At 53.8% G+C, this 23,705-nt stretch overlaps 2 protein-coding genes across 5 annotated transcripts in view; both read right to left on the minus strand.

Annotated features, from left to right (window-relative positions):
- Window positions 1-225: 225 nt before the first annotated feature.
- Window positions 226-4,750, minus strand: CASTOR1 (cytosolic arginine sensor for mTORC1 subunit 1). Of its 3 annotated transcripts, XM_032395151.1 has the most exons (9): window positions 4,516-4,750; window positions 3,825-3,895; window positions 2,481-2,668; window positions 2,266-2,398; window positions 1,894-2,017; window positions 1,337-1,450; window positions 1,084-1,166; window positions 891-985; window positions 226-760 (listed from the first exon to the last, which is right to left on the minus strand). In XM_032395151.1, the coding sequence occupies exons 1-9, from the start codon at window positions 4,626-4,628 to the stop codon at window positions 692-694; spliced, it is 990 nt and encodes a 329-aa protein (XP_032251042.1). In that variant the 5' UTR covers window positions 4,629-4,750; the 3' UTR covers window positions 226-691. The 3 variants fall into 3 exon arrangements, with proteins under 3 accessions (XP_032251042.1, XP_032251043.1, XP_032251044.1); XM_032395152.1 differs by lacking the exon at window positions 3,825-3,895 and having other exon boundaries at window positions 4,490-4,723; XM_032395153.1 differs by lacking the exon at window positions 891-985 and having other exon boundaries at window positions 670-760.
- Window positions 4,751-6,783: 2,033 nt separating this feature from the next.
- Window positions 6,784-23,705, minus strand: part of TBC1D10A (TBC1 domain family member 10A) — a 31,514-nt gene continuing 14,592 nt past the window's right edge. The window contains exons 2-10 of one of the 2 annotated variants that reach the window (XM_032395125.1): window positions 19,201-19,300; window positions 14,863-14,970; window positions 10,596-10,702; window positions 9,799-9,913; window positions 9,654-9,719; window positions 8,787-8,976; window positions 8,521-8,675; window positions 7,844-7,922; window positions 6,784-7,565 (exon numbers count right to left, since the gene is read on the minus strand). In XM_032395125.1, coding sequence (XP_032251016.1) covers window positions 7,432-7,565; window positions 7,844-7,922; window positions 8,521-8,675; window positions 8,787-8,976; window positions 9,654-9,719; window positions 9,799-9,913; window positions 10,596-10,702; window positions 14,863-14,970; window positions 19,201-19,300 — 1,054 coding nt within the window. In that variant the 3' untranslated portion in view covers window positions 6,784-7,431. Of the gene's footprint in view, window positions 7,923-8,520; window positions 8,676-8,786; window positions 8,977-9,653; window positions 9,720-9,798; window positions 9,914-10,595; window positions 10,703-14,862; window positions 14,971-19,200; window positions 19,301-23,705 lie in introns of both variants that reach the window. The other variant, XM_032395124.1, reaches the window with a different exon arrangement.

Genomic DNA, 23,705 nt, shown 5'->3' on the forward strand with positions numbered 1-23,705 from the left:
CTTCAGAGGCAGGTAGCCCTGGATGGGAATCAGGTGACCTTGGCTAAGTCACTTCCCTTCTCAAAGGTTCAGTTCTCCTGGAGGTGAGAACTGAGTTAGGTGAGCCCAGCCAGAGCCAGCTACATAGGGACAGACCAGGACTTCAGGCAGAGGGGCTGGGAGGAGCCGAAGAGCAGCCATGCCCAAGCTCAGACAACCCCCATGGACCACAGCCCAACCCTTCATAACTACAAGCCCTTTATTAACAAGTCAATAAAAAAGAGAGAAAGATGTAAAAATACTTTTCTCAGAGGCCCCCCAGAGGGGCAGGCACTGTGAGAATCACCTGGCCAGGGAAGGCAACCCAGCCAGAGGCAGAACGGAAACCAGGGCCCTGTCCGGGGAGCAGCTGGCCCGGGGCGCTGAGAGGGGGGATGGCTTGGACCTCAGGCAGGGAATGTGCAAACGCTGAGGCCGCGCAGGGAGTGATGGGGTGAGGGCTTCCCGGAGGAAGCCCAGAGCACCGTGTTCCCCTGCGTGGGCAGACACACGTGTCCACGTGAGAGCCGGTGCCTGCACGCAGCTTACGTACAGAGAGCAGAAGAAGGGGTCCCCCGGCAGGAATGGGGGTGGGGAGGGCTCATCCCAGAGCTTGAGGAAATAGCTTAGAGAAGTCTCTGGAAGCCTGGGGTGAAGGGAGAGCGTGGAGGCCTCAGGAGCCCTGGCCATCCTGCCGTCGCTGGAGGACCTCAATGACACTCCCGATACCATCCTCAGGCACCTGTGGGCAGGTGGGCAGAGGGAGCGGTCAGGGCCACGCCGACCTCCTGGCCTAGATGGACTTCATCCTGCACCCTCCCCACCCTCCTGGGCCTCAGTGTCCTTCCAGGAGCCCAACCCATGGCGCTCACCAGGGCATGGTCAAAGTTGAAGGTGCTGATGTAGTAGGCAGAGATGTCGGCCGCAGCCAGGGGGCCTGCGATCTGGGCCACGATCCCACACTCATCTGAGGGTTATGGGGGGGGGGCGGGAGTCCATGTGGATCATCCTGGCCGCTCCCCCAGGTCCTCCCCAAATCCCCAACACACAAGAAGCAGCCCTCACCAAAGCCCAGGGGCTGTCCACCGATGCGCACCATTCTCCACAGCTCTCCTGAGGAGCTGGTCAGCAGGAGGTCACTGGGGAACCTGGAGAGGCAGGTGGGTAGTGGGCACAGCACCCACCCATCCCCTCCTTGCCCCAATGTGAGCCCCTGGAAGTAGGGGGACCTGGTGACCTCAGAGTCTGACGCTCTACCTCCTCCCTCCCTAGGGCTGGGCTTGGGCTCTGTGGTCCACGGGGCTCAGGAGTCACATACTTTTTCTGCGTCTCAGCGTCCATGACGATGGAGATGTAGCCCTCGATGAGGGAGAAGGCAAAGAATGTAATGGAGCTGGGTCCAGTACCACCAGAGGCTGCTTCCTTGGGGGCGCTGGAAAAGGACAGGAGGCTCAAGTGCTCTTTGGGGCACCCAGCCCACTGTGTCTCCTCCCTTCTCTGGGCCACTTTCCTCCCCTGTCTGAGGGCCCTGATCTCCTGATGGTGTCGGGGAGAGGACAATGAATCTCGCCTCCTCCGAAGACACTGGACCCCAGGGTTGGCAGACGGCCAGACCAAAGCATGGCTCAGGGTGGTCTCAGTTCACACTACAGGAAAGGGCTGAAGCTGTGGCATCGGGATCTTCCCTGAACATCAGTGAGGGGCACATGGGCATTGCAGGCTGCCAGGAACCCAAGACACAGAACAGGGCACAGAGTGGCAGAACTGAGGGACACGCAGAAGGTGTGAGCACAGAGGGACACGCAGAAGGTGGTGGGACACAGCATAGGGAACAACGGTGTGAGGACAAAGAGACAAGGTGCAAACGAGGCCCACCTGTATGAGTAGAAGAGGACATCGATGAGCGTGGTAGCGATGGCTGGCAACGTCTCAGGGTCCAGTGTGAGGACACAGAAGCGGTTCTGTGGGCTCTGGATGGGATGCACGGTGGGGCTGGGCCCTGTTAGGAGGGACCAGGCAGCAGCTGTCAGGGTGACTGTGGGCTGGGGCGCCCCCTGGTGGCCAGACAGGGAGGAGCCTGGGTGGGGTGTAGGGTCAGGCTCTACACCTCTTTCCTCCACCACATCTCCCTATCTTGTGAGGCAGTCAGTGTCAGCTGGTATCACGCCCACAGACCAGCCCTCACAAGGGAAGGGCCCCAGTGGGAAGAGGCCCTGCCTAGATCTGGGTGTCAGAGGGTAGCCTCACCATGCTGAGAACGGGGAAAACCATTGCTGGAATCATCCCTGGCAACAGGCACAGGCTCCCCGCCCACTTCTCGGTAAATGTCGAACTCCTGGGAGAGCGTGTGGATCACCACGGACAGGTCCTGTTCCCGCACCTGGACCACAGGGGTTTGACGTATCACATGAGTCCCCAGGCATGCCCACCCTGCCCCGCACTGGAGCCTGCCAAAAACTCACCAGGATGAAGTCCGTCTGGTACGTGGACAGCATCAGCACAGACACATGGTGCTCCGCCAATGGCGCAATGACTGAGCGGGCAATTTTGGTGACCCCAGCAGCCTGCACAGCTGCACCGCTGTGGGATGACACGTTCAGCACCAGCCATGTGGCCTCAGCCACTTGAAGGAACTCAGATGGGGGTAGCTCTGCGAGTAGGAAGTATACACCAGGTCAGGGCCTATGGGGCTGGCCCCTACCCCTCGTTTGTCTGTGCTGGGGGTGGGGGGATGGGGTTCCACCAAGGTAAGGGTGTGGAGACTGGGGCTGTCTCCCTCTCCCAAGTTCTGCTCCTAAGAACTGCATGTATGCAAGGACTGAGAAGTGCTTCAGGTGCTGGCCTGCTAGGGATGGAAACTTCCCAGTTAAGACTGGAGCTCCAGATTCAGACAGACCTGGGTTCAAATCCCAGCTTCACCATTTACTTGCTGTTGACCTGGGGTAAATGATTTAACTTCTCTGAATCTGTTTCCTCATCTGTAAAATGGGATGAGAGCATATACCTCATGATAGCGTTCTGTGGTTAAGAGGTTTTTATACCATGTGGCACCACCAGGGGGCGCCAGCAAATAAGGCTAGCTGAGGGATGCCCCTCTCCCTCGGCAGACCTAGACTTTCCTGCAGTACAAACAGGGAAACGAAGGCCTAAAGGGCTGCAGTAGAGGATGGGCCAAGCCTCAGTTTTGTGGCCTGAGGCTCCAGGCCTGTGAGGAGGGGTCAGGCTGGCAGGAGCGGGAGCCAGATGTCAGCTTCAGGGACCAGGGAGGAACCAGGCTGGCGTCCAGTCCAGAGCAGGAGCCAGGGCCTGGGTGGCTGCTAATCTCCCAAGTGCAGCCAGGAGGCCCCCCAGGACCCAGACGTGGGCTGGCTGCCTGCTCCTGCATTCCTTTCCCAACCCTCAGACTCCTGAAGTTCCCAGACCAGCCAGGGAGGGGGTGATCAGCACCAGAGAGATAAGTCCAGGGAGAAATAATGGCCAGGGGAATATAACTGCCACAGGAACCTCTGATTCTTGCCCTGAACTGTCATTGAGGCCCTGCCACTGGCCTGAGGCTGCTAAGTGCCCTTCACAGCCCTGTCTATAAAGTTCTCATGGGACCCTATTAATAGAGAACCATAACTATACCCATTTTACAAAGAGGAAGTGACTTGCTCAAGGGCACACAGCCAGTCAGTGGCAGAGTGGAATTCGAACCCAGACCCATCTACCTTCAAGGCCCCAGCTCTTGCGATTTTGGAACCCAGCATCTAGTGAGAATCCCACAAAGAGGGGAGCACGACATCCTTCCCCAGCCCAGCCCCCACCTTTGAAGCCCTCCTCGTCCACCATGAGCGTGTAATCCTCTGGGGTCTCCGTCAGGCTGAAGAACTTGCACCTGGATGGGGGTGGGGGGCATCTTCAGCCTGGGTTGGGCGGAGGAGGCGGGCAGGACTTCGCTCCAGTTCGCCCAGAAAGACCCCTGCTGGGCGCCTCCCTGCCCCCTCAAGCCTCAATTTTCTCACCGGGCCAGTGGGGTGTGGGCCTCATCACCGGAATGACGAACTGTTTTTCGCCTCCCGACCTCTGTTGTAGGAGCTCCCGACCCTCCATTCCGGGAAGGAGGAGAGGCTCACCCGCGACTACAGCCCTGAGGGCGTCGGACTTTGGGCCCCCTAGACCAGCCCCTCTGACCCGATGGGAGGCGTCTGGAAGAAGCTCCCCGCAGTCGCCAGTTGAAGGAATTGCCCCCATTTGACACCACTTGGAGTTAAGCATTGCTCATCCCAGGTTGTTTGCGCCTTAACTGGCCCTGGGAGGGGGCCTCACGGGGCCGGATAGGCGGCGGTCCCAGGGAGGGTAGGCCCAAGCCGGATGGCGGCGGGGGGGGGGGATAGGGAGGAGAAGCGCCCCCCCCGCCCGCTCCCGCTCGCCCAGCGGCGATGTTAATCTCCCGACCCCGTCCCGGAGCAACAGCGGAGCCCACCCCCACCTGTGCCCCCGAACCCGGGCGCGCACCGGCTGCGGCGGGGCAGGAAGAGTAGCTTGATGAGCGGGTGGGTGTAGAGCCAGAGACCTGGGCGGGCGAGGCTCAGCACCCGCACCCGGTGCTCTAGGATGTGCAGCTCCATCACAGTCCGCGCGGACCCGACCCAGCCGCCTACCAGACCCAGGCCGCCGCCGGGGGCGGGGCGGTGGGGGCGGTGCCGGGAGCTTAAAGGAGCCGCTGCGCGGCCGCGTCCATGCCGCCAGCTACGCTGGGGACCCTCCCAGCCCCACGCCGCGTCCACTTCCCTGACAGCCACGCCCTGAGGGGCGGGCGGCCTATCCAAAGTGGCCACGCCTCCTTCTTAAGGTCAGCGCCTCATCCCTCCCGTTCCAGCCCGCCGAGCCCCGCCTCTAATGACTCCGCCCCTTTAGCATTGGCTCGGGGATCACAGGCTGATCCCAACCCGCTGGAGTCCTCCAGGCCCCGCCCATGCCGCGCCCCCTCTCTGGGGCTCCGCCTTTTCCGCAGGTCTCCTTTCTCGCTGGGATCGGAAGCCGATGTGGAGGAGGGAAGTGTGGAATGGCTTCTGTCCTTCAGTCTTATGATTGATATCCTTGAAGCTCCGAAGGGCCGCGAGACGAACCGGGGCTCAGCTGGGACCAGAGTGCTGACCAGAAAACTCTGGAGTATGGAGGGGTAGGAGTAGGCTGTGCAGCCCCCGTGACTCATTCTCTCCCAACAGTGTCTTACCTTTCTCCCTCCTTCCCCTTATGGGGGAAGAACGCGCCTACCCACGAGGATCACAGAGATAGGGAGGGCCCCAGACACTTACATCTGAATAACATACTGTGGGGTAGGGGATGGAGGTGGCCAGGCTTATGGCTTGAGATCCTTCAAGACTAAGTGCTTGGGCCAGGGATGCTCAAGGCCCAGACTTCAGGGGACAGGCCCATGTGTCTGGCGCTCACTGGGTAGTCAGATCTCAGACCTGAGACTTGAGCCCTGTTGAGGCCTCCCAAAGCCTGCAGCCATTAGCAGAACCCAGTTGGCCTGAGCACATGTAAACTTGCTTCATGCCCATGGAGGCCCCCAGCACTGGCAGATGCCCCAGATCTGAGGCTTGTTAGACCAACTTGGGCTCATTTCAACATTAGAACTGGGTTCTGCTCAGGCCGCCTCAGGTTTAAGAAGACTCCAAGGCTAAGCAGGTATCAGCACACCTAGGCTGGCCCTGTAGCAGGACAGACAGAGCATGCTCTGGAGGGCCTTTGGCCCTCAGGCTTCAGATCTGAGGCTTGGAACCAAACAGGTTAAAGCCGGCCACAGGCCTGACTGGGACCCAGCAGGCCTACACAAGCCTCCTGCCTGCTCAAGAACCTCTACTGTAGGCGGATGGAAGCTGGGCAGCACCTCCCTCCCTTGACTCTCTGGCTCAAGGGATTCCTGTGGAACACTGCAGCTGCCACATCCTGGCCTGTCCCCTGGAGAGGGGGGAGGGGATTGTCCTCAAAGCCTCTCATGGCAGGTACAGATGGGGTGGGAAAATACAAGGGTGAGAGGTGGGAGGCAGGAAGTTGGTAGCCTGCCCTGATAGGCTCATATGACACTTGACCTCCCTAGGCCTCAGTATCCCCAGCTGTACCAGGACAAGATGTTCCAGGCCCAGGCTCTGTGATGCCTGAAAACTCCTAGGGAGTTCTCCTCCCTCTCCCACCTCCTTCCACCATGGCCCAGCCCAGCTTGGTAGCCTGCCAGGAACAGCCGCTATTGTTTGACTGGAAAAGCTGCTTCCTCAGCAGAAGGGGGGGGCCTTTCCCAGGGACACCCTGTCCTCACCCTCACCAGTCATCAGGTTGTGACCGCCTGGGCCCTAAGGGGCATTGCCAGGTCACCAGGCACCCTGGTCAGGAGAGGTAGCTAAGGGGTTTTAGGTGCAAATCAACCAGCTTCATCTTTCCCACTCAGCTCCTCTGTTTCCTCATCTGTAAAATGGGGATAATAGAGCCTACCTGATCAGCTGGTGACACAACCAGCCCAGCGTGTAAGTGCTCAGGAAACCGCAGGCAGCCTTCTATTAAAGACCCAAACTTCTTCCCTCATCCCTCTGTGTCCAATGGAGGCCTGGACTTAGCATGTAAGGGCATTCATGGTCCCCGACTCCTGGTGCCAGCACTCAACCCAAAATGAACACTCAGAACCTTACTGGGGTCTGAAGTGGCATCTAGGCAAGGGGCCTTGGTGGAGGAAGACCCTGAAAAGACCTCCTTAAGGAAACCCCCTCCCCTTGCCCCCAGAGATGGGTAGGCATCAAGGCCTGGGAAGCAGGCCCTCACCCATGGCAGACTGGTGGACACGGGGCAGAGGGGATGGGGTAAGCGAAAGTGGGGGTCAGGAACAAGGACTTGGGCCTTGGGCCAAGGACTATGGCAAAGGTACTTCTCAGAGAGGCTCTAGTGCTTGGCTGGGGCCAGGATGGGGGGCTCTGTAGGGTAGAGAGAAGAGATGCTGAGTACCAGGGGTTGCTCCCCTTCCCAGTCCCTAGCCATACACCAACTCTCTACACAAGCCTGTTTATTTCTGTACAAAACCATGTTTCTATTTTACACAAAGAGCACCCCACCTTTTACCCCACCCTCTCTCCTCACAACAGCACCCTAGCCCTGGGAAGCATCCCCCCAGAAGGAGGGGGCTGAGTGAGGCCCCGACCATTGGCCCTCACTTCTGTCTGACCGAGCTGGGCTGGCCCACGCTCCACTCTGGAGAAAATAAATAAAAAGGCTCAGGCAGACTCTGTGCTGGGCCAGCCAGACTCTCTGCCACCCAGTGGCCAGGCAGCTGGGCCCTCAGAGCATGGGCAGGCCCTCGAATGTCAGTCTGTGAGCCGTGTAGGTGTGTGGAGACCCCACCCCACAGGCCTGAGCTGCCAGGGTTACAAGTAGGTGTCCTCACTCTCCTGGGATGTCAGGCTCTCCTGGGAGTGGTGGTGGACTGAATCCTGGGAGCGGTGATGGGCTGAATCCTGGGGAGCTGAGTCCTGCGGGGCTGGGTCCTGGTGGGCTGGATCCTTCAGGGGCACATCCTGTGGGGGACATGCATCTCCTGCAGCGGCTGCCACCTTGGCTTGACTTGGGGTTGGGGGCTTATCCAGCTGCCCGCTTGCCTTTGCCTGCTTCCACTGCTCCTTCTCCTTCTGGCTCTGTTTGGGTGGCTTGGGCTTGCCTTTAGAGCCAGGGAGCAGGGCATCTGGGGGCAGGCGGATGGATGGTGAAGGCTGCAGGGTGGGCCAGGGGCCTGGCTCCGCCTCCATGATGGCCTTGGCACCATGCAGCCTGGGTGGAGAGCAGCACTGCAGCTCACCCCGGGTCTCTTGCCAGCGCCGCAGCTGAATGAGGTGCTCACGCTCAATCTGGCGCTCTGTCACCGGCAACTCTACCACCTGTGTGGGTGGTGACAGGAAGATGGGCACCAGGAAGAAACTTCCCCTCTACTTCCCAACCTGGCCCTGCTCTCCCTCACCATCCCCCAGCCCTGGTCACTAAAGGCTGACCCTAGGAATAATGGGGGTCTGGTCCCTGTGGTGATCACAAGTCCCAGAGCCAAGTGCCAGGTGAGCCAGGCACTTGGGACCCACTGCCTCAAAGGAGAAAGCTGCCCACAACTCGAGTCCACTTGCCTAACTATGTGTCACCTAAGTACAGTCCCTGAGAGACGAAAATCCACAAAGGAAAGAAAAAAGGGAAAATAAAGCCAAGGCCATGGATGTAGTACAGGAAAGAAGAGAGGGTGATGAGTTGCAGCTCCTCTCATCCCCAGGTGGTTCAGAACAGGGAAGGCCCTGCAAACCTAGGCCTCTCTGTGCCCCTGTCTTCTCATTAAGACAGGAGGATAAGGTCTACCCACACCATCCTGAGCTGCTGAGCACCAGGCCTGGCACCAGTAACCTACCTTTGGGGCAGAGAGTTACCAGGCCCCTTCTAAAGGGCCCCCACGTCTCCCACTCCCACCCAGGGGTGATGGGAGGGTGTGGGCCGTACCTCCTGGACCAGGAAGGCCTCCTGCATGATCTTGGGACTGAGGCTCCGCAGTTGCTCGATAGTCTCATACTGGCCCTGACAGGCTTTGAGCTTTTCAGGGGAGCCCAACGCATGTTTCAGCAGCACCAGCCCCACCCGGAAGATGATCTTGACTCCTGCATGAGGGGGTGGTAAAAGGGAGGGCCTGTAAGGAGTTTCTCTGAAAATAGAGGCCCCCTGTGGGCTGGGTTAGAGGCAGGGCTGTTCCCCCAAGCCCAGCCCAGTACCTTCACAGAAGAACATATCCCAGACGCGAAGCACGGAGCTCCAGGGCAGGGTGCGGGCAAAGGCACACATGAACCACTCTGTCATGTACAGCAGCGGGTCGATCTTCTGCCGGCTGAGGTGCTTGTGGGCCACGGGTGACACCTTCTGCAGCAGGGAGAAGAGGATCTCCCCATCCAGTTGGATCGCCTCCTGGGGGACACAGTGAGGCCATGGGGCCAGGACTGAAGGCGACACTTTGGCTCCCAGTACCAGGCAGGCATTCGTTCATCCCTCAGGCAGCTACTGCCTGCAGGGAGCCAACCTTGAGTTGGGGGCTGGGATACACTGAAGAGCAAACCACACACAGCTGGTCTACCTCGTGGAGCATGTAGTGAAAAGGGGCAGACAGACGAATCACAGGGGCAAAGAGACGGGGGACAGGGTGGGCATTGGTGGGGGAGGTGGCTAAGTGCCCAGAATATGGCAGAACCAGGAATGCTGGATTAGCATGTGCCAGAGGTCCCACTTGTCGGAGTCACAAAAAGCTCCCTGAGGGCTGAAAGCTGAAGGAAAGGAGGGGTTATTATGGGAATGAAGGGGGTAGAGGTTTAAGCCTCAAGGCTGAGGCAGGGAGGAACTTGGTGCACTGGAAAAACTGTGATCCTGCCAAGCAGCCAGACGGCTAGAAGCAGCCATGGAGGCCAGGGTGGAACCGATAACTCTGGAGCCTAGAAGACCTCACTTTGGAGAGCCTTGGGTCTTCAACCTGAAAGCAACAGAAGTCTGGGAAGGTTTTAAGCTGGGGCAACAGTGGCTGTGGAGAGAAAAGCCTGGACAGGCCACAAAGGGCAGGTCCCAGGCCTGGTCTGGACCCAGCAAGCACTCACCAGTTTCTCACTGTAGTAGCCAGGCAGGTACTTCTCACAGATCTGCACCAGGCACCAGAAGGCTTGCTGTGGGCGAGAGAGACATGAGGCCTTGCTGCTGGGTATTCCCTGCCCACCCACTCACCCGTCCAGGGCCTGGTGGTACCTCAGCAGGCATGTGCATGAGCAGAACAGCGGCAATGGGCGCCTGGGCCTGGCAGTAGCCCTCCTCAGGTCGGTAAAGGGTATAGGCCTTCAGCACACGGAATAGGTCCTGCTGGCTGTAGAAGGGCCAAGTGGGGCAGGGAAGATAGGTATGACTCTGCCACCCCCTACCAGACCAGACCTGTCTCAGAATTTGCACCTCCCTGGTGACCTAACTATGGTCAGCAAGGGGTTGGTCTCCCACTGCAGCACTCAGACTCTCACAAGACCAGAGGAGGAGGCAGGGAGGGCACTTCCCCTGCCCCACCCCATACGACAGCTGAGAGCAGAGGCTCAAAGAGAAAGCAGAGGCAGAGCCAGGCAGGATGCCAGATACAAGGTAAGAGTATGTCAGGGCTGGAAGTGTGGGCCTCTCATTCAGCAGCTGTGTCTCCCTGGCCAGATAGCTTTGTCCCAAGTGTCTGTCTTGGGCCTCTGGCCTGGCCTGCCTATCTTTCCCCTCCTACATACCTTCTGCCCACCCAGTTATCTCTAACCCTCTTTCTCCCCACCAAAACCTGTTTCCAGAAGAGGACCCAGCAAGCTCTAGCACGCTGGGGAGTAAATGAAAGTTGCCCCAAAGGTAAGAGAAGCAGCTAAGGAGACCCATCCGATTCAAACCAAAGGGAAACTCTAACAGTGGAGTTTGGGGCTCCCAGTTTCCGGGCCCCTGAGATACACCCAAACTCATTTTACATCCTCCGCGCCGAGGGACAGGGCCCAGAATCACCTCCAGCCCATAAGATCCAGCCTGCTCACCCATGGCCTCCCCGGGACACAAACATCTCATGGAAAGGGAACTGCCGGTGCAGATCACGTTCAATGACATCCAGCCACTTGGGGTCCCCAGGGGACATGTCCAGCTCCTAGAAGCAAGATCAAGAGCATGTATTAGGAGTTAGGGATGGCTGCTGGGAAGATACAACTGTCCCAGGTATTGGAGGAGCCCTCTGCCAGGGGCAATGCCCACCCAATCCCATCACGAACTGGACCTTCCTTAAGACAAGTCAGGAAGCTCAGGTAAGGAAGCCTGAGAAGAATGAGAGAGAAGGGGCAAAGAGGCAAGGAGGGAAGGGCCCTAGAAACCCTGAGGGTTGATCCTGGCTCCAGGAAGACCCACGTAGTCAAGAGTGTCTGTCATAGCTGTGGCTGGAAATAACCTTCAGGCACTTTAGTCAGGACTCATTCAAACACCTTAGGTCCTTAAGATGGAAGGCTACTATCAAAGCAATAGCTATCACCTGTTAGCACTGTTCTGAGGCACCCGCGGGCCTCACTGACTCTTCTCAACCTCAAAGAAAAGTCCTATCATTATGCTGTTCACAGATGAGGAAACTGAGGATCAAAGAAAAGTCACTTGCCCAAGTCCTCATGGTTAGAAAAATGGTGGAGCTGGGCCTGGAAGCCAGGTTGACTCAGAGCCATTGATCCCAACTCCTCTGCTGTCTCCCTGTGCAAGTGGCATCACCCCCTATTTAGGAAGGGGTGTATGGTGTGTGTGTGTGTGTGTGTGTGTGTGTGTATGAGAGAGAGAGAGAAGGAGAGAAGGATCTGCACAGAGTGCTATCTGGAAGGATGTGACATTTGTCAAACCATTAAACTCAGAGCCATCTCTGGGTGCTGGGGTTTCGACAGAGTTTTACTCTTTTCTTTGAACTTCTGTGAACATTTTAACATGAGTACCATTTTAAAAACAAAGTATTACACAAAGAAAAATCATTTCCCCATCATTTGAAATGTTCTATATCATGATTTGCTTATTGGTTACATGGATATATATTATTTGTCAAAATTCACTGAATTGCACACTTAAGATCTGTGCATTTTGCTCTCTGTAAATACCTCAACTTTAAAAAATAGAAAGGGGCGCCTGGGTGGCTCAGTCGTTAAGCGTCTGCCTTCGGCTCAGGTCATGGTCCCAGAGTCCTGGGATCGAGCCCCGCATCGGGCACCCTGAGCAGCAAGAAGTCTGCTTCTCCCTCTCCCACTCCCCCTGCTTCTGTTCCCTCTCTCACTGTGTCTCTCTCTGTCAACTAAATAAAATCTTAAAAAAAAAAAAAAAAGAAAGAAAGAAAGAAAAAATATGGGCACTTGGGTGGCTCAGTTGGTTAAGCGTCTAACTCTTGATTTCAGCTCAGGTCATGATCTCAGGGTCCTGGGATCGAGCCCCACATCAGTCTCCCTGCTCAGCGGGGAGTCTGCTTGTCTCCCTCTCCCTCTGCCTCTCCCCCCACTTACACACACTTGTGCTCTCTCTCTCTCTCTAAAATCAACAAATAAATCTTTTAAAAAATCATAAAAATAGGGACGCCTGGGTGGCTCAGTTGGTTAAGTGTCTGCCTTCAGCTCAGGTCATGATCCCAGGGTCCTGGGATCGAGTCTCACATCAGGCTCCTTGCTCAGCGGGGAGCCTGTTTCTCCCTCTGCCTGCCATTCCCCTGCTTGTGTGCTCTTTCTCTCACAAATGAGTAAATAAAATCTTTTAAAAAGATCCTAAAAATAGAAAGGAAAAAATCAATAAAAAGGAAACCCCCAGAGAGCTGAGCAGGGAAGCAGACCATGTACATGTTGCCTGCAGGGCTGATGCAGCATTAGGGAAGGCCCCCTGGGATGAGGGCCAGATTTCTCAGCAAACACACCCGTGGGCACAGACCCAGGCCCTGGCCTTGACTGGCAGGTGTCTTCATAGAAGTCCCTTTCCCTCTTGTGCCCCCTCAGTGGGTGTGTCCCAACATTAAACTAAAGACCCTCGGGTGTCAGGTAACTTGACATGAGAGAGTAAGTACTGAGCAAAAAAACTGACAGAGTGTTTAAGGCTGGAGGGTGGAGAGAAGGACCAGATGCCTTCAGAGGGCTTTTGGTCAGGCACACAGCTGAAGAAGTGGGTGTACAACCTCTAGAGTCCCACATATTCTAAAGATGGGGCTTGTGTGTGTCCTATGAACCTCCCAAGTCAAGCCCAGGGCTAGATACTGTCTGAGTACAAAGCAGGATTGTTTTTGTCAGAAAGGGGAGGAGGATCCCACAAATTCTCCAGAGGACCCTGGTAAGGTAGGGACCTGAGAACCCAAGAAGTCAGTTCCTAGGATGTGCTCACCTGGTACCTCAGCAGCCCAAGGCACTTAACCACACACGGGTGGTTGAGAAAGGAAGAGGTATAGCTGAAGGGCCTGTGGGAAGAAAGGGCTCTGGGAATCAAAGGCAGGTGTGGGCTGCTGGCAGCTGATGCAGCTACTGCAACCTCCAAGAGAGCCTGAAGGCACTCACACCATCATGAGGTGAAGCCACAGAAGAAAACCAGGTAAGAAAAGGACAGAGGTCTTGCCCTGCCCAATGAGGGAGGAAGAAGTAGCAAGTACGGGAGAATATGGAGCCATGAGAGGCTGCAGAAGCTGCCTTGACAGCTGAGATTGGGGTCAACCACCTGGGTCTTCAGGGGAATACAGGAATAGGTGCTGCCACCAATAGCCTGTCACTGTACCCTTGCCTCTTGCTGTCATGTCCACAACAGCCAGAGGAAGCTTCTCATCCTTGCTCATTTCCTCCATGTCATCCACAGGCAAAGTCCTTACTAGGTGTGCTCAAAAACCACTGTTCCAGCCCCTAGGACTGACTTGGGGACCCACCACTCAGCTTCAGAGGATCTAGAAGGACTTTCTTAGCCTTCTCCCACAAGCAACCCTCAAGACTTCACAAAGGTGGCTGATTTCTCTCCAGATACACTACTCCCCACACACAAAATGCACACACAGCTCTGTGCTCTGCTACTCACACAGGATGTGCTCACATTTGCTAACTATGGAACCAGGAGTCTGGCCAGGCCGACGAAGCTCTTGGCTCCCATGCCTGTGCTCTAGCAGCCAGAGGTAAATCATGGACTTGGGGAGAGATTCCCAACTGAACCTCCCCCCTCCACCCAGGATGCAGCCTCCTGAAATGAAAGGGATGGAAGAAGACACTGGAGTCAAGAGGCCTGGTATTGCTGCTCTGTGGGACAGTCCAATCACCCTGATTCCCAGAGCTGCTTCCAACCAGACACTCCACCAAACCCTACCGCCCCATGGCCAAGTACTGCTGGCAAATGACTCTCACCCTCTTCAGGTCAAAAGCAGAAACTCTAGGCTGCCCCGCCCCACCCACTCTTCTCAGGGAACAGGTTTGGCAAAACAGGAGTGTTTGCCAAAGCATGAAGTATGTCAACAAAGAGCTGGTAGCTGGCAACTCTGTTTCACTGCCTGTCACCCACCCTAAGAGCTTGGGAGAAACCCTGATGCCTGGGGCCAGGTCTGGCAGGTAAGCCGGGGTAACCCCAGGGGAGCCAAGTGCCTCCCATAGGGGAGCATGCTGCAACTGCTGCCCAGCCCAGGTGGGCCCTAAGAAGTCCCATGAATGGAGGGGTATTCTTACTCTGGCAGCCATGGGGCAGGGGGCAACGGGTAGGGAGGGGAAGGCATGCCTGCAGAGGACGCCCTCTCTGGCCACTGACTGGTTTCTAACCCCAAAGGATACTGGTTTGGCTCTGCCACCCCTAAGGCTGACAACCCCACTAGTGGCATGGGTGAACTGTGTCTGGCCAGCTTGGATGAGGCAGGAGAAGAGTCGAGGATGGGAGGCTAAGAGTTACTGAGGGTTCAGTGACCCTGAGGGCAGGCCCCCAAAGGCCCAGAGCACAGAGCCCAAGGGAGTCAGGGAAGTGGTCTGAGTGTCCCCTCCTGATGACCAAGAGCTGGGAGGTGGCCTACTAAGCCTAAGAAAACAAAACTAGGTGGTTGACAAGAGAAAGAGCTGGAATGGAGGATGGAAAATCTGTCCATCCCTCTGAAGCCTGCTCAGCGCTGGAGCTTCAGATGGGCAGAGCCCCCAGGAGTCACAGGTTGGACAGGACTGGTCAGTGGGGCATTTGATGGGTGGTCCTATTAATCAGCTCATACTGCTGAGGTCCAAGTAAGCACATGGAGGACTGCTGCTATGTGAAGGACATCAAGAGATGTGGGAGGGAGGGTAGGATGAAAGAAGGGCCACTCACATCAAACTTTCCAGGGTTCTGCTGTAGCTTCACCTTGCCTCCTGACAGGTACTGCCAAGCACGGCCCCGCAGGGAAGGTGGGATGCCCTTCTGGCACCGCAGACGGATCTGAAAGTCAAAAAGAGGACTGTGCTCATGCATCCACCGAGGCAAGTCCTCTGGAGGCTGTGTGCCAGCCCAGCTCTTCTGTTGGTGTTTGGTAGGCCTTCAGTAAGCACACCAGGCAAGCAGAAAAGGGGAGAAAAGAGGACTTCCCTCCTGTTGCTACTATTGCTACAATGCAGAGCCTAGGATGCCAGGGGCAGGGGGAGTAATGACTATAATTAGATATGCTGCCACCAGGTGATGTCAGTCTGTCTCACTGTCCCCTGGCCCAGTGATAAAACAATAATTCCTGAGGTCTCCTACATAATTCTGAATCCCCATGACCATTTTCTGAATCAAAATGTTCCTCCAAGTTGGAGGAGCACCACTGGATATCACTAGGGAGGGATCTGCATGATGTGGGGCACAGCTGCAGCTGTGGGGAGGGTAGCTTTTGAGATGACCCAGAATGTGCCCAGAGACATGGCCTGGGCCCTTCCATGGGGGTGTTTAAGTAGCCATGTGGCAGGACACAGCCCACCTAGAGGGGAGAGAACTCAGCAGAACTCAGAAGGAAGATGGGAGCTGATCAGAATGGCTCCCTCTTTGTTTTGGTCATGAATCCTCTCTTCTGCTCTCCTTGACCCTGAGCTCCCACAATTACCAGCCCAGGGCAGAGGCAGCTGGCCTGGCTGTGAGTCCTGATTCCAACTCTTGCTACAATGCCACAGGTCTTTCCTACCACTCACAGACTGGGAGAGGAGAAGGAGGAAGTGTTTGGGGTAGTTTATGACCCAGAGCTAGGGCTCAATTCTTATACTTGCTGTCTTTATTAGAAAAAGGCTTCCTCTGTCAAAATCCAGTTTGAAAAATCATCATGTCTTTTACAAATGGGAAAACTGAAACACAGAGTGGGAAAATATTAAGGTCACACCATCAGGAACCCACTACCTCCTATACCACACAGGCTAGAGGGATCCAGCCCCATGCACTTCGCACTCCACTGGACTCTCAGAGCTAGATGAGAGGTGAGCTCCACCTGGGCTTTGGGACAGAATGAGACTGAGGCAGCTGCCTTGGTTGTCCTCCTTGACCTCAAGGCCAATGGTCAAGGAGGGTGAGGGAAAAAGCAGAGGCACCACTCCTATAGAATGGAGGGGTGGGGCTACTGGCCAATGATACTCCCCTTAGCCCCTGCACTAAGCAGCCTGGCCTAGGATGAAGATGGGAACTCAGGGCAGTGGGAAGAGCAACTGGATATGGGTTTGAACCCAGTGCTGACCTTGAGCCAATCAATTCTCATCAATAGTTAAGAAGAGAATGGCAATACCTAGGATTCTATTAGAAGGGTGGGAAAATGCCTAGCAGGGGGCCTGACACATAGTCTGTATTCAATAAATCCCTTCCTCTCCACCCCTCCATCCCAGAAAAATGCCTGACACAGAAGCCCCAGGGGCTCAGGCTCACACCTAATTTCCCCTCACCTGGAAACCCCCTCAAACAGTCCCGTTGGAATCTCTCAGAGGAGCAAAGAAGGCCTAGCCTTTCTGATGACCAGCACAAATAAGAGAAAACTTTCCAAGGGTCAGAGAGTGTCAAGAATCAGGAAGGAGACAGGCAGACAGGCTGGAGGCAGTGGGGGAAGAGCAGAGTGGCTGGTCATGGGAGCTAAGCTTGAGCTTCTGGGACTGCCTGCAAAGGGTGAAGAGGTGGGGCGAGGATGGGGCGAGGAAGGGAGTGGAAGGGAACTGCCCCAGACTCTGGGAATAGTTTCCTGCTGCTGTGGGACAAGGGTCTCCTTAAGGAGGCCACTTGGTCTGAGAAGACTTTGGCAAAGGGATATAGTATGGCCTAGAGCCACAGGCCCTTTAGGCTCTCTTCAGGGCCAAGCTTAGCCTGACCTGAGCCAGCCCCTCTACATCATCACAGCCCCCTGTCATAGTTGGCCTGCCCTAGGGGAGCCCAGGAATACCTTCAGTCCATTAAGGTTCTCAAAGAGTCCCTGCCCTCACTCAGGTGGGGCTGGGGAGGCGAGGATGGAGAACCAGGAATACAGCCAGCTTTTCCCACTCTGGCCTCTGGAATCCTCCTTAGCACAGAGGTGATAGGGATGGCAAGCTCCACCTGCCTGCCTTAGAGAGGAGGCAATGGTAGGGATCAGAAAAGATAAAGCAAGAGAAAGTTCTCAGCAAACAGAAAGCACAAGGGATTATCATTCTCTGATTGACAGCTGAGTGAGGCCACACCCTACCTGTCGAACTCTGGGAGGCCTTGGCCAGAGTTAGAGCAGAGCCCTACAGGGGAAGACAGCATTCCAGCAAGAACCTTGCCTCTATACAGTCCCCTCCTGGGGACTCAGGATAAGTCCAGGAGAAGTGTTGGGTCTGGACCTACTTCCTGAAGCAGGTATTGTCCCTCCTGACTTCCTGACCACAGGGAGAGCCCAAGCCTGCACAGCCAAGCAAGAAGAGCTCCTAGGGCCAGGGTGACCACAGCTGAGGTGGCAGGAGTAGAAAGCAGAGGGCTAGGGCCTCTCGGTTGGATAGGGTACAGCCTCCTGTGGTGGCCCCTACTGGACAGGGGGAGCCCTTGGCCTCTAACCACAGTTCCAGGGAAGCAAAAGGGAAGAGGAAGTAGTGCTGCCTGCTCTGCTGAAAGGAGGTCCCCAAGACTCCCCTCTGGAATCCCCACTTGCAAGGGAGGCTGGGGCATGAAGGATCCACTGTCTCTGCCAGCCACTAGTCACAACAGACAGTGGAGAGGGAGATGAAGCTCGAGGTTAAGAACCTCAGGTTTGAACCCAGGCAGTCTACATTTAGTGCCTACATTCTTCATCACCACCCTCTAGATTAATGTGATGAGTTTCCTTTTGCCTCCTGGCCAAAGGAAAAAGAATGAAAAGTAACCTCACAGTTTAATGGTCTTATAAAAATGAAAATACCCAGTGGTCCTCTCCTAGTCTTTTAGACACTAGCTCTGTTGCCCCATAGGAACATCCTTGTGCACCACAATGTGTGTGTTGAGGCAGGAAAATAGACCCCAGAGTCATGCAGGAAGCAGTTGAGAACAATTGCCTTTAAAACAAAATTTTTTAAGAGAAATGTTTAATAAGCAAAAATGAATGCTACAAAGCCTATATAGAACAGCAAGCAAGAGCCCAGGCCTAGGTGTGCCTCTCCTCCACAGGCCTGGGGTTTACAGTCACCAACTCATGGGAGCCTCCCAACACGACTGTCATTACCACTCAACCAGGGAACCTGAGGCTGAGAGGGTGAAGTGACTCACACAAAGTTGCAGAGCTAGCCACAGGCATGAAGAGGGGAAGGTAGTGGGGCTGGGACCAAGCCCATATCTGACCTTCAGTCCTGAGCTTTCTGCTAGGCCCTGCAGCCAGCTGTGCCAGCCTGGACCAGACCAGCATGTCAGGTGATGCCAGTGGGACAGCAGGTTCACTCTCTGCCCTGGGAACTTGTGCAGAGAGACCCTGGACAGGCCTCCACTAGGCTGGGGAGTAACTGGATCCTGCCCAGGTGGCCAAGGGCATCAACACACACACTGTGGTGCACAAGGATGTTCCTACGGGGCAACAGAACTAGTGTCTAAAGAAAGACTAACTAGGAGAGGACCACTGGGTATTTTCATTTTTATAAGACCATTAAACTGTGAGGTTACTTTTCATTCTTTTTCCTTTGGCCAAGAGGCAAAAGGGAACTCATCGCATTAATCTAGTGGTGATGAAGAATGCAGGCACTAAATGTAGACTGCCTGGGTTCAAACCTTGATTTGTGGGTCACCCATAAAGTAGGGGTACCACTGCTACCAACCTCACTGGAGAGTTGTAAGGATCACTCAAGTCAAGTATCCAGCACACTGAAAATGTTCAACACATGTTAGCTATTACTAGCACTATAAAGTCCTCCCTGAAAGGTGGGTGGTAAGTAGCAGCAAGAACTTCTCCCAAGAGGGTTGGAGGAAAGCTGCCTATTAAGGGCTCTTGGCTAAAAGTAGCTTTGAAGTTTGACTCCAGGACAAAGTTCTGTGTGAATCTGAAGTCATCTTGGAGGACCAAGTAAAGACTAGTCCCTGCCCTCCAACCAGCTTCTGTTCCCTTTTCAGAGCTGGCAGATGGGGACACTCAAGGATGCTGGCAGTTGGAGAAGCTCCTGCTCCTCTAAGCTGATACAGGTCCTCCCTCTTCCTTTTCTTCCCCAGGCTGCCAACTCCCAGCCCAAGGCCCAAGGCCAGGCCCCTCACCTTTTTGTGCTTCTTGGCCATCCATTTGTCCCAGTTGTTGAGCATGTCCAGCCACTTGGACTCCCTCTGCCTCAGCACCTCCAGGGGGACTTCCTCTAGCCTGTGGAGCAAAGGGCAGGGCCTGTCAGAGGTGCCAAGAGAAGCAAAGGCCCTGGCTTAGGCCCCAGCCACCAGCCTTGTCAGGCCTTCATTCCTGCCCCTGTCTCCCATCCCTGTGTTCCCTTTAGGGCTGCTAACCCATGAACACCCTAACATAGATGAGAGGGAATGCTGCCCTCTCCCTAAAAGGCATAAGCCAAAGAGACACCAGGTTAAGTGCCCACTCCCCCAATGTGTCAGGGGGCCAGGGGTCACTGGGCCTCTCTGGGGGCAAAGGTCTGAGTGCCTGCATCTGTGCACCAAAGCAAAGCATTCCTGTCCTGGGTCTGTCTAGATAAATATGCCTCTTCAGAGGGCCTACATGCAAGGTATAAGCTGGATTAAAAAAAAAAAAAAGTCAAACAAGTACAGAAATAACATGCTCACCTCTTCACTCTAGCAAAGCTAGTTACTCATAGTTTCCCCAATTAATACCCTGGCCCTTTCCCACCGCTCAACCTTACTCATGCCAGTCCCTTTGCTGGAATAGACTCCAAGTTGTCTCTACCCTATCAAAATCCTACACATGCTTCAAAACCTCACCAAATATCACTTGTATTTCTACATCTACTAACTGAGCAGCTACCACAGCTGTGCTGGCATTGTTCTAGGGCCAGGGCTTCTGGGCAGGCTATGGGGAAACACTCCTTCAACTAGAACAAAGTCCTGGCCCTCATGGTGTTGACATTCTGCTGGGCTCTGAATGCCCACTAGAGTCACGGGGGAAAACACTGGAGCATGGAGACCCACCCCAGGCAGGCTGCTGAGACAGGCTGGGGCAGAATCCCTGGCTTAGCCAGAGCATGCTTTAAGTGAGTGGGCTTCCTCCAAGAAGTGAGTTCCCAGGAATTCCTGAGTTCACATAACTCTCAGGGGCAAAGAGGAGGAGACTAGCATTTGGAGACTGGGTATTCTAAAGATGCTTTCTTATTTAGCCTACAGAGCAATACTGGTAAGAAAATCATGAAAAAAAATGTATGTGTATACCTCTGTACACACACATACGTGCTCTCTTCTTAAAATCACTTTTAAAGTGGTGGATTATGGATCTTTCAAATTTCTTTTTTTTTAACCTTTTACTTTTTTTCCAATTAAAAAAAGTACTTGACGTTGAGAGGTAAGATACCCAGGGAGGGTATCTTGCTCAGGGTCAAAGAGCAAATCAGTGGAAAAACCCAGACTCAAATCCAAGTTAGATCCTAGCCAAGAGCCTGTACTCAGTCCTGCCTGACCTCCCAGAAAGGAGTGCAGGGTCAGAAGCACTCAGGCAGCTGGGAGGAGGCCCTTAGGAACAGGACATGATGGGGCTAGGGCTTGGCCCAGGCCTTGATTCTCTGATTCTCTCTCTGACGGAAGGAAACGTGCTGCTGTGACTTTTACTGGTTGGAAGAGCAGAGGGAGGGGCTTTGGCAGAACAGAGGCCTCCAAAACACAAAAGGGCAGGTCTTCTTTACTGAGCTTTATCTGGGGAACTGCACAGGCCTGAGAGCAGCTTTGGAGCTGAACAGCTGAGGAGAAACAACAGCCTGAGGCAAACTTGGCCCCCTCAATACACTGACGCAGGTCATTTTCCTCTCAAACTGCTGACCCTCTCACCACCTAGAGGCAGAACCAGGACAGGAGGACACTCCTTTCCTTTCCCTCCCCATAGGAGAAAACCAGAGACCACACCTTTATATCAAGACATTTACTGACAGATGTATGTCTCCAGGCAACCCCTACACACGCAGGGAACGGAAACCAAAGGCCCAGACATCACAGGACATGCTGCCTCCCACCGCCTACAAACCACTAGCTTATACAAGTCACATGAGTCTTCTAGTTAACTAAATGAAAGGGGATGCCCACGCTATGTTAACAGGAAGTTTTGGCAGTTGTGGATGTGGATAATAGTTGATCCAATCCTTCCACTGAGCAGATGAGAAGACTGAGGCTCACAGAGGGCAAGGCTTTTGCCTGGGAGTTCCAGCTTCCAGTGAATTCCCACGTGATTAAATACATGCCCATTTGAAACCTCAACCCTCCAGGTCTGTCTTTGTTGATAAGATCTGACTGCAGGGCCTCAGAGATACCCATTCTCCCAACTGCAGATACATAGGGGAACACATTCAAGTTCAGTGTTCCTTTAAATGATGTCAGATAATAGCTTTAGCAGTTTCAAAGCCCCAACATCAAACCTCAGACCGGAATTTCAATTGGTTACAAAACAAACGACCATATTTCCTGGATTCTAAGACACTACTGATTTTAAGCTATACCACTGATTTGGCAAGATCTTCTCACAAACAATAAAAAAGGGGCGCCTGGGTGGCTCAGTTGTTAAGTGTCTTCCTTCGGCTCAGGTCATGGTCCCAGGGTCCTGGGATCGAACCCCACATTGGGCTCCCTGCTCGGCGGGAAGCCTGCTTCTCCCTCCCCCACTCCCCCTGCTTGTGTTCTCTCTCTCGCTGTGTCTCTGTCAAATAAATAAATAAAATCTTAAAAAAAAAAAAAAAAACAATAAAAAAAACCCACCACTACTTTAAATGTACACATCAATCGAAAGATCTATTTGGCTTTTAAAACCTTAAACTGAGGAAATTTTTGAGGAAATATGGTCATTTGGGTGGCTTCTCCTCCAATAGCAGAGGAGTTTAAGTCACCTGGAGATGGTGAAAAGGAAGACACTAGAGGTCTGGTTGTACCCACCACTCAGCACATCACGTGCTCTCTAACTGCAGGTAGATTTCTCTTGATGCACAAGATGTGCTCCTAAAAAATTGCAGGCTATTCTTTATAAAAAAAAAAAAAACCAGAAGGTTCACATATCCTTCAGTCTAGCCAGTCAGGATCTCGAAAGGCATCTGATCAGACTACTGTCTGGTATAGGAATCCCTTCCATAATAGGTAAGCCCTGTGCCCTCTCTGGACCTCAGTTTCCCTAGATGATTGGAATGACTTTAATTGTGAATTGATCCTCAAAGGATGCCCAGAAAGGAGCCAGGAGATGAAGATGGAGTCAGGGGCGTCCCTGCAAATAGCATGATGGTGTAGACGCTATCTGAGGTAATTTCCTCCTGACAGTGGAGGGAGAGCATGAGCCAGCTTCTAGTGACAGGGAAGCTGACCAAATGGCCAGTTTAAAGGACCAATGGCACATCAGGGATGCTTCAGTTCGAGGGCTTCACTTATCCTTCAGAAAACCCCTCTTTCTTTAAGGTGGCCTGAGGGAGTCTCTGCAATTAAAGAGCCTAATGAGAACAGTCTCTAGTGGCCCAACCCATGCTGGAATTCCACCAGGGATGGGGCCTCATTATCACAATAAGCTTATTGTTGAAGTTTCTACTATTAAAATTTTCTTCCCCATGTAATGCCAAAATTTTCCTGATAACGTCTATCTATAATCTCAGCACCCTCTTTTAAGGCGGCACAAATCTCAGCCAGACCAGTCTCATCCCAGGCACACACGTGCTTATCTCTTTTCAACCACCCATCCTTACCTGGAATGCCCTTTCTTCTCCCCTCTCTACGTCACAGCAACCCTTTCAGAGCCCAATATATCAGTAAAAACCACAGCTTCAAATACCAGCAGCAACAGTAGTTACCATTTATACATCATGTACTACTTACCAATTTCTTCCTATTCCTGTTTCATAATAACCCTACCATAATACCATTCTCTCCATTTTCCAGAAGTAGAATCCAAGACTTAGTAAAGTTAAGTGCCTCACTCAAGGCCATATAGCTGGAAGTGACAGAGCTGGGACTCAAACCCAAGCCTGCCTGACTCCACAGCCCATGCTCTTAACCTTTATACTATACTCCTCTGCTCCTACAGGTTAAGCCCTCAGCCTTCACATAGTCTCCGTGCCTGCCCCGATCTCATTAACTGTCCTCCAACCTGAAGACATCAATCTTGACTTAGAACACTATTTCTCAAAGTTTTCAAACTGAGACCCACAATAAGAAATACATTTTATACAGAGATTTTTTACACACACACACACACACACACACACACATATAACGGAAATACATTTTATGAAATAATTTACTCTTATATGCATTCTGAAATTCTCATTTTAATTTTATATTATTCTAGTCTATTTCTTTTGTCTTTTTTTTTTTTAATATTTTATTTATTTATTTGACAGAGAGAGACACAGCGAGAGAGGGAACATAAGCAGGGGGAGTGGGAGAGGGAGAAGCAGGCCTCCCGCCGAGCAGGGAGCCCGATGCGGGGCTCAATCCCAGGACCCTGGGATCATGACCTGAGCCGAAGGCAGACGCTTAACGACTGAGCCACCCAGGCGCCCCTATTTCTTTTGTCTTCTTTTAATGTTGGTCCCAATCCCCTAAAACTGATTTCAGCAGTAATTCATTAATGA

The sequence above is a fragment of the Phoca vitulina genome, unplaced genomic scaffold (assembly GCF_004348235.1).
Source record: "Phoca vitulina isolate PV1807 unplaced genomic scaffold, GSC_HSeal_1.0 scaffold82, whole genome shotgun sequence".
Lineage (NCBI taxonomy): Eukaryota > Metazoa > Chordata > Mammalia > Carnivora > Phocidae > Phoca > Phoca vitulina.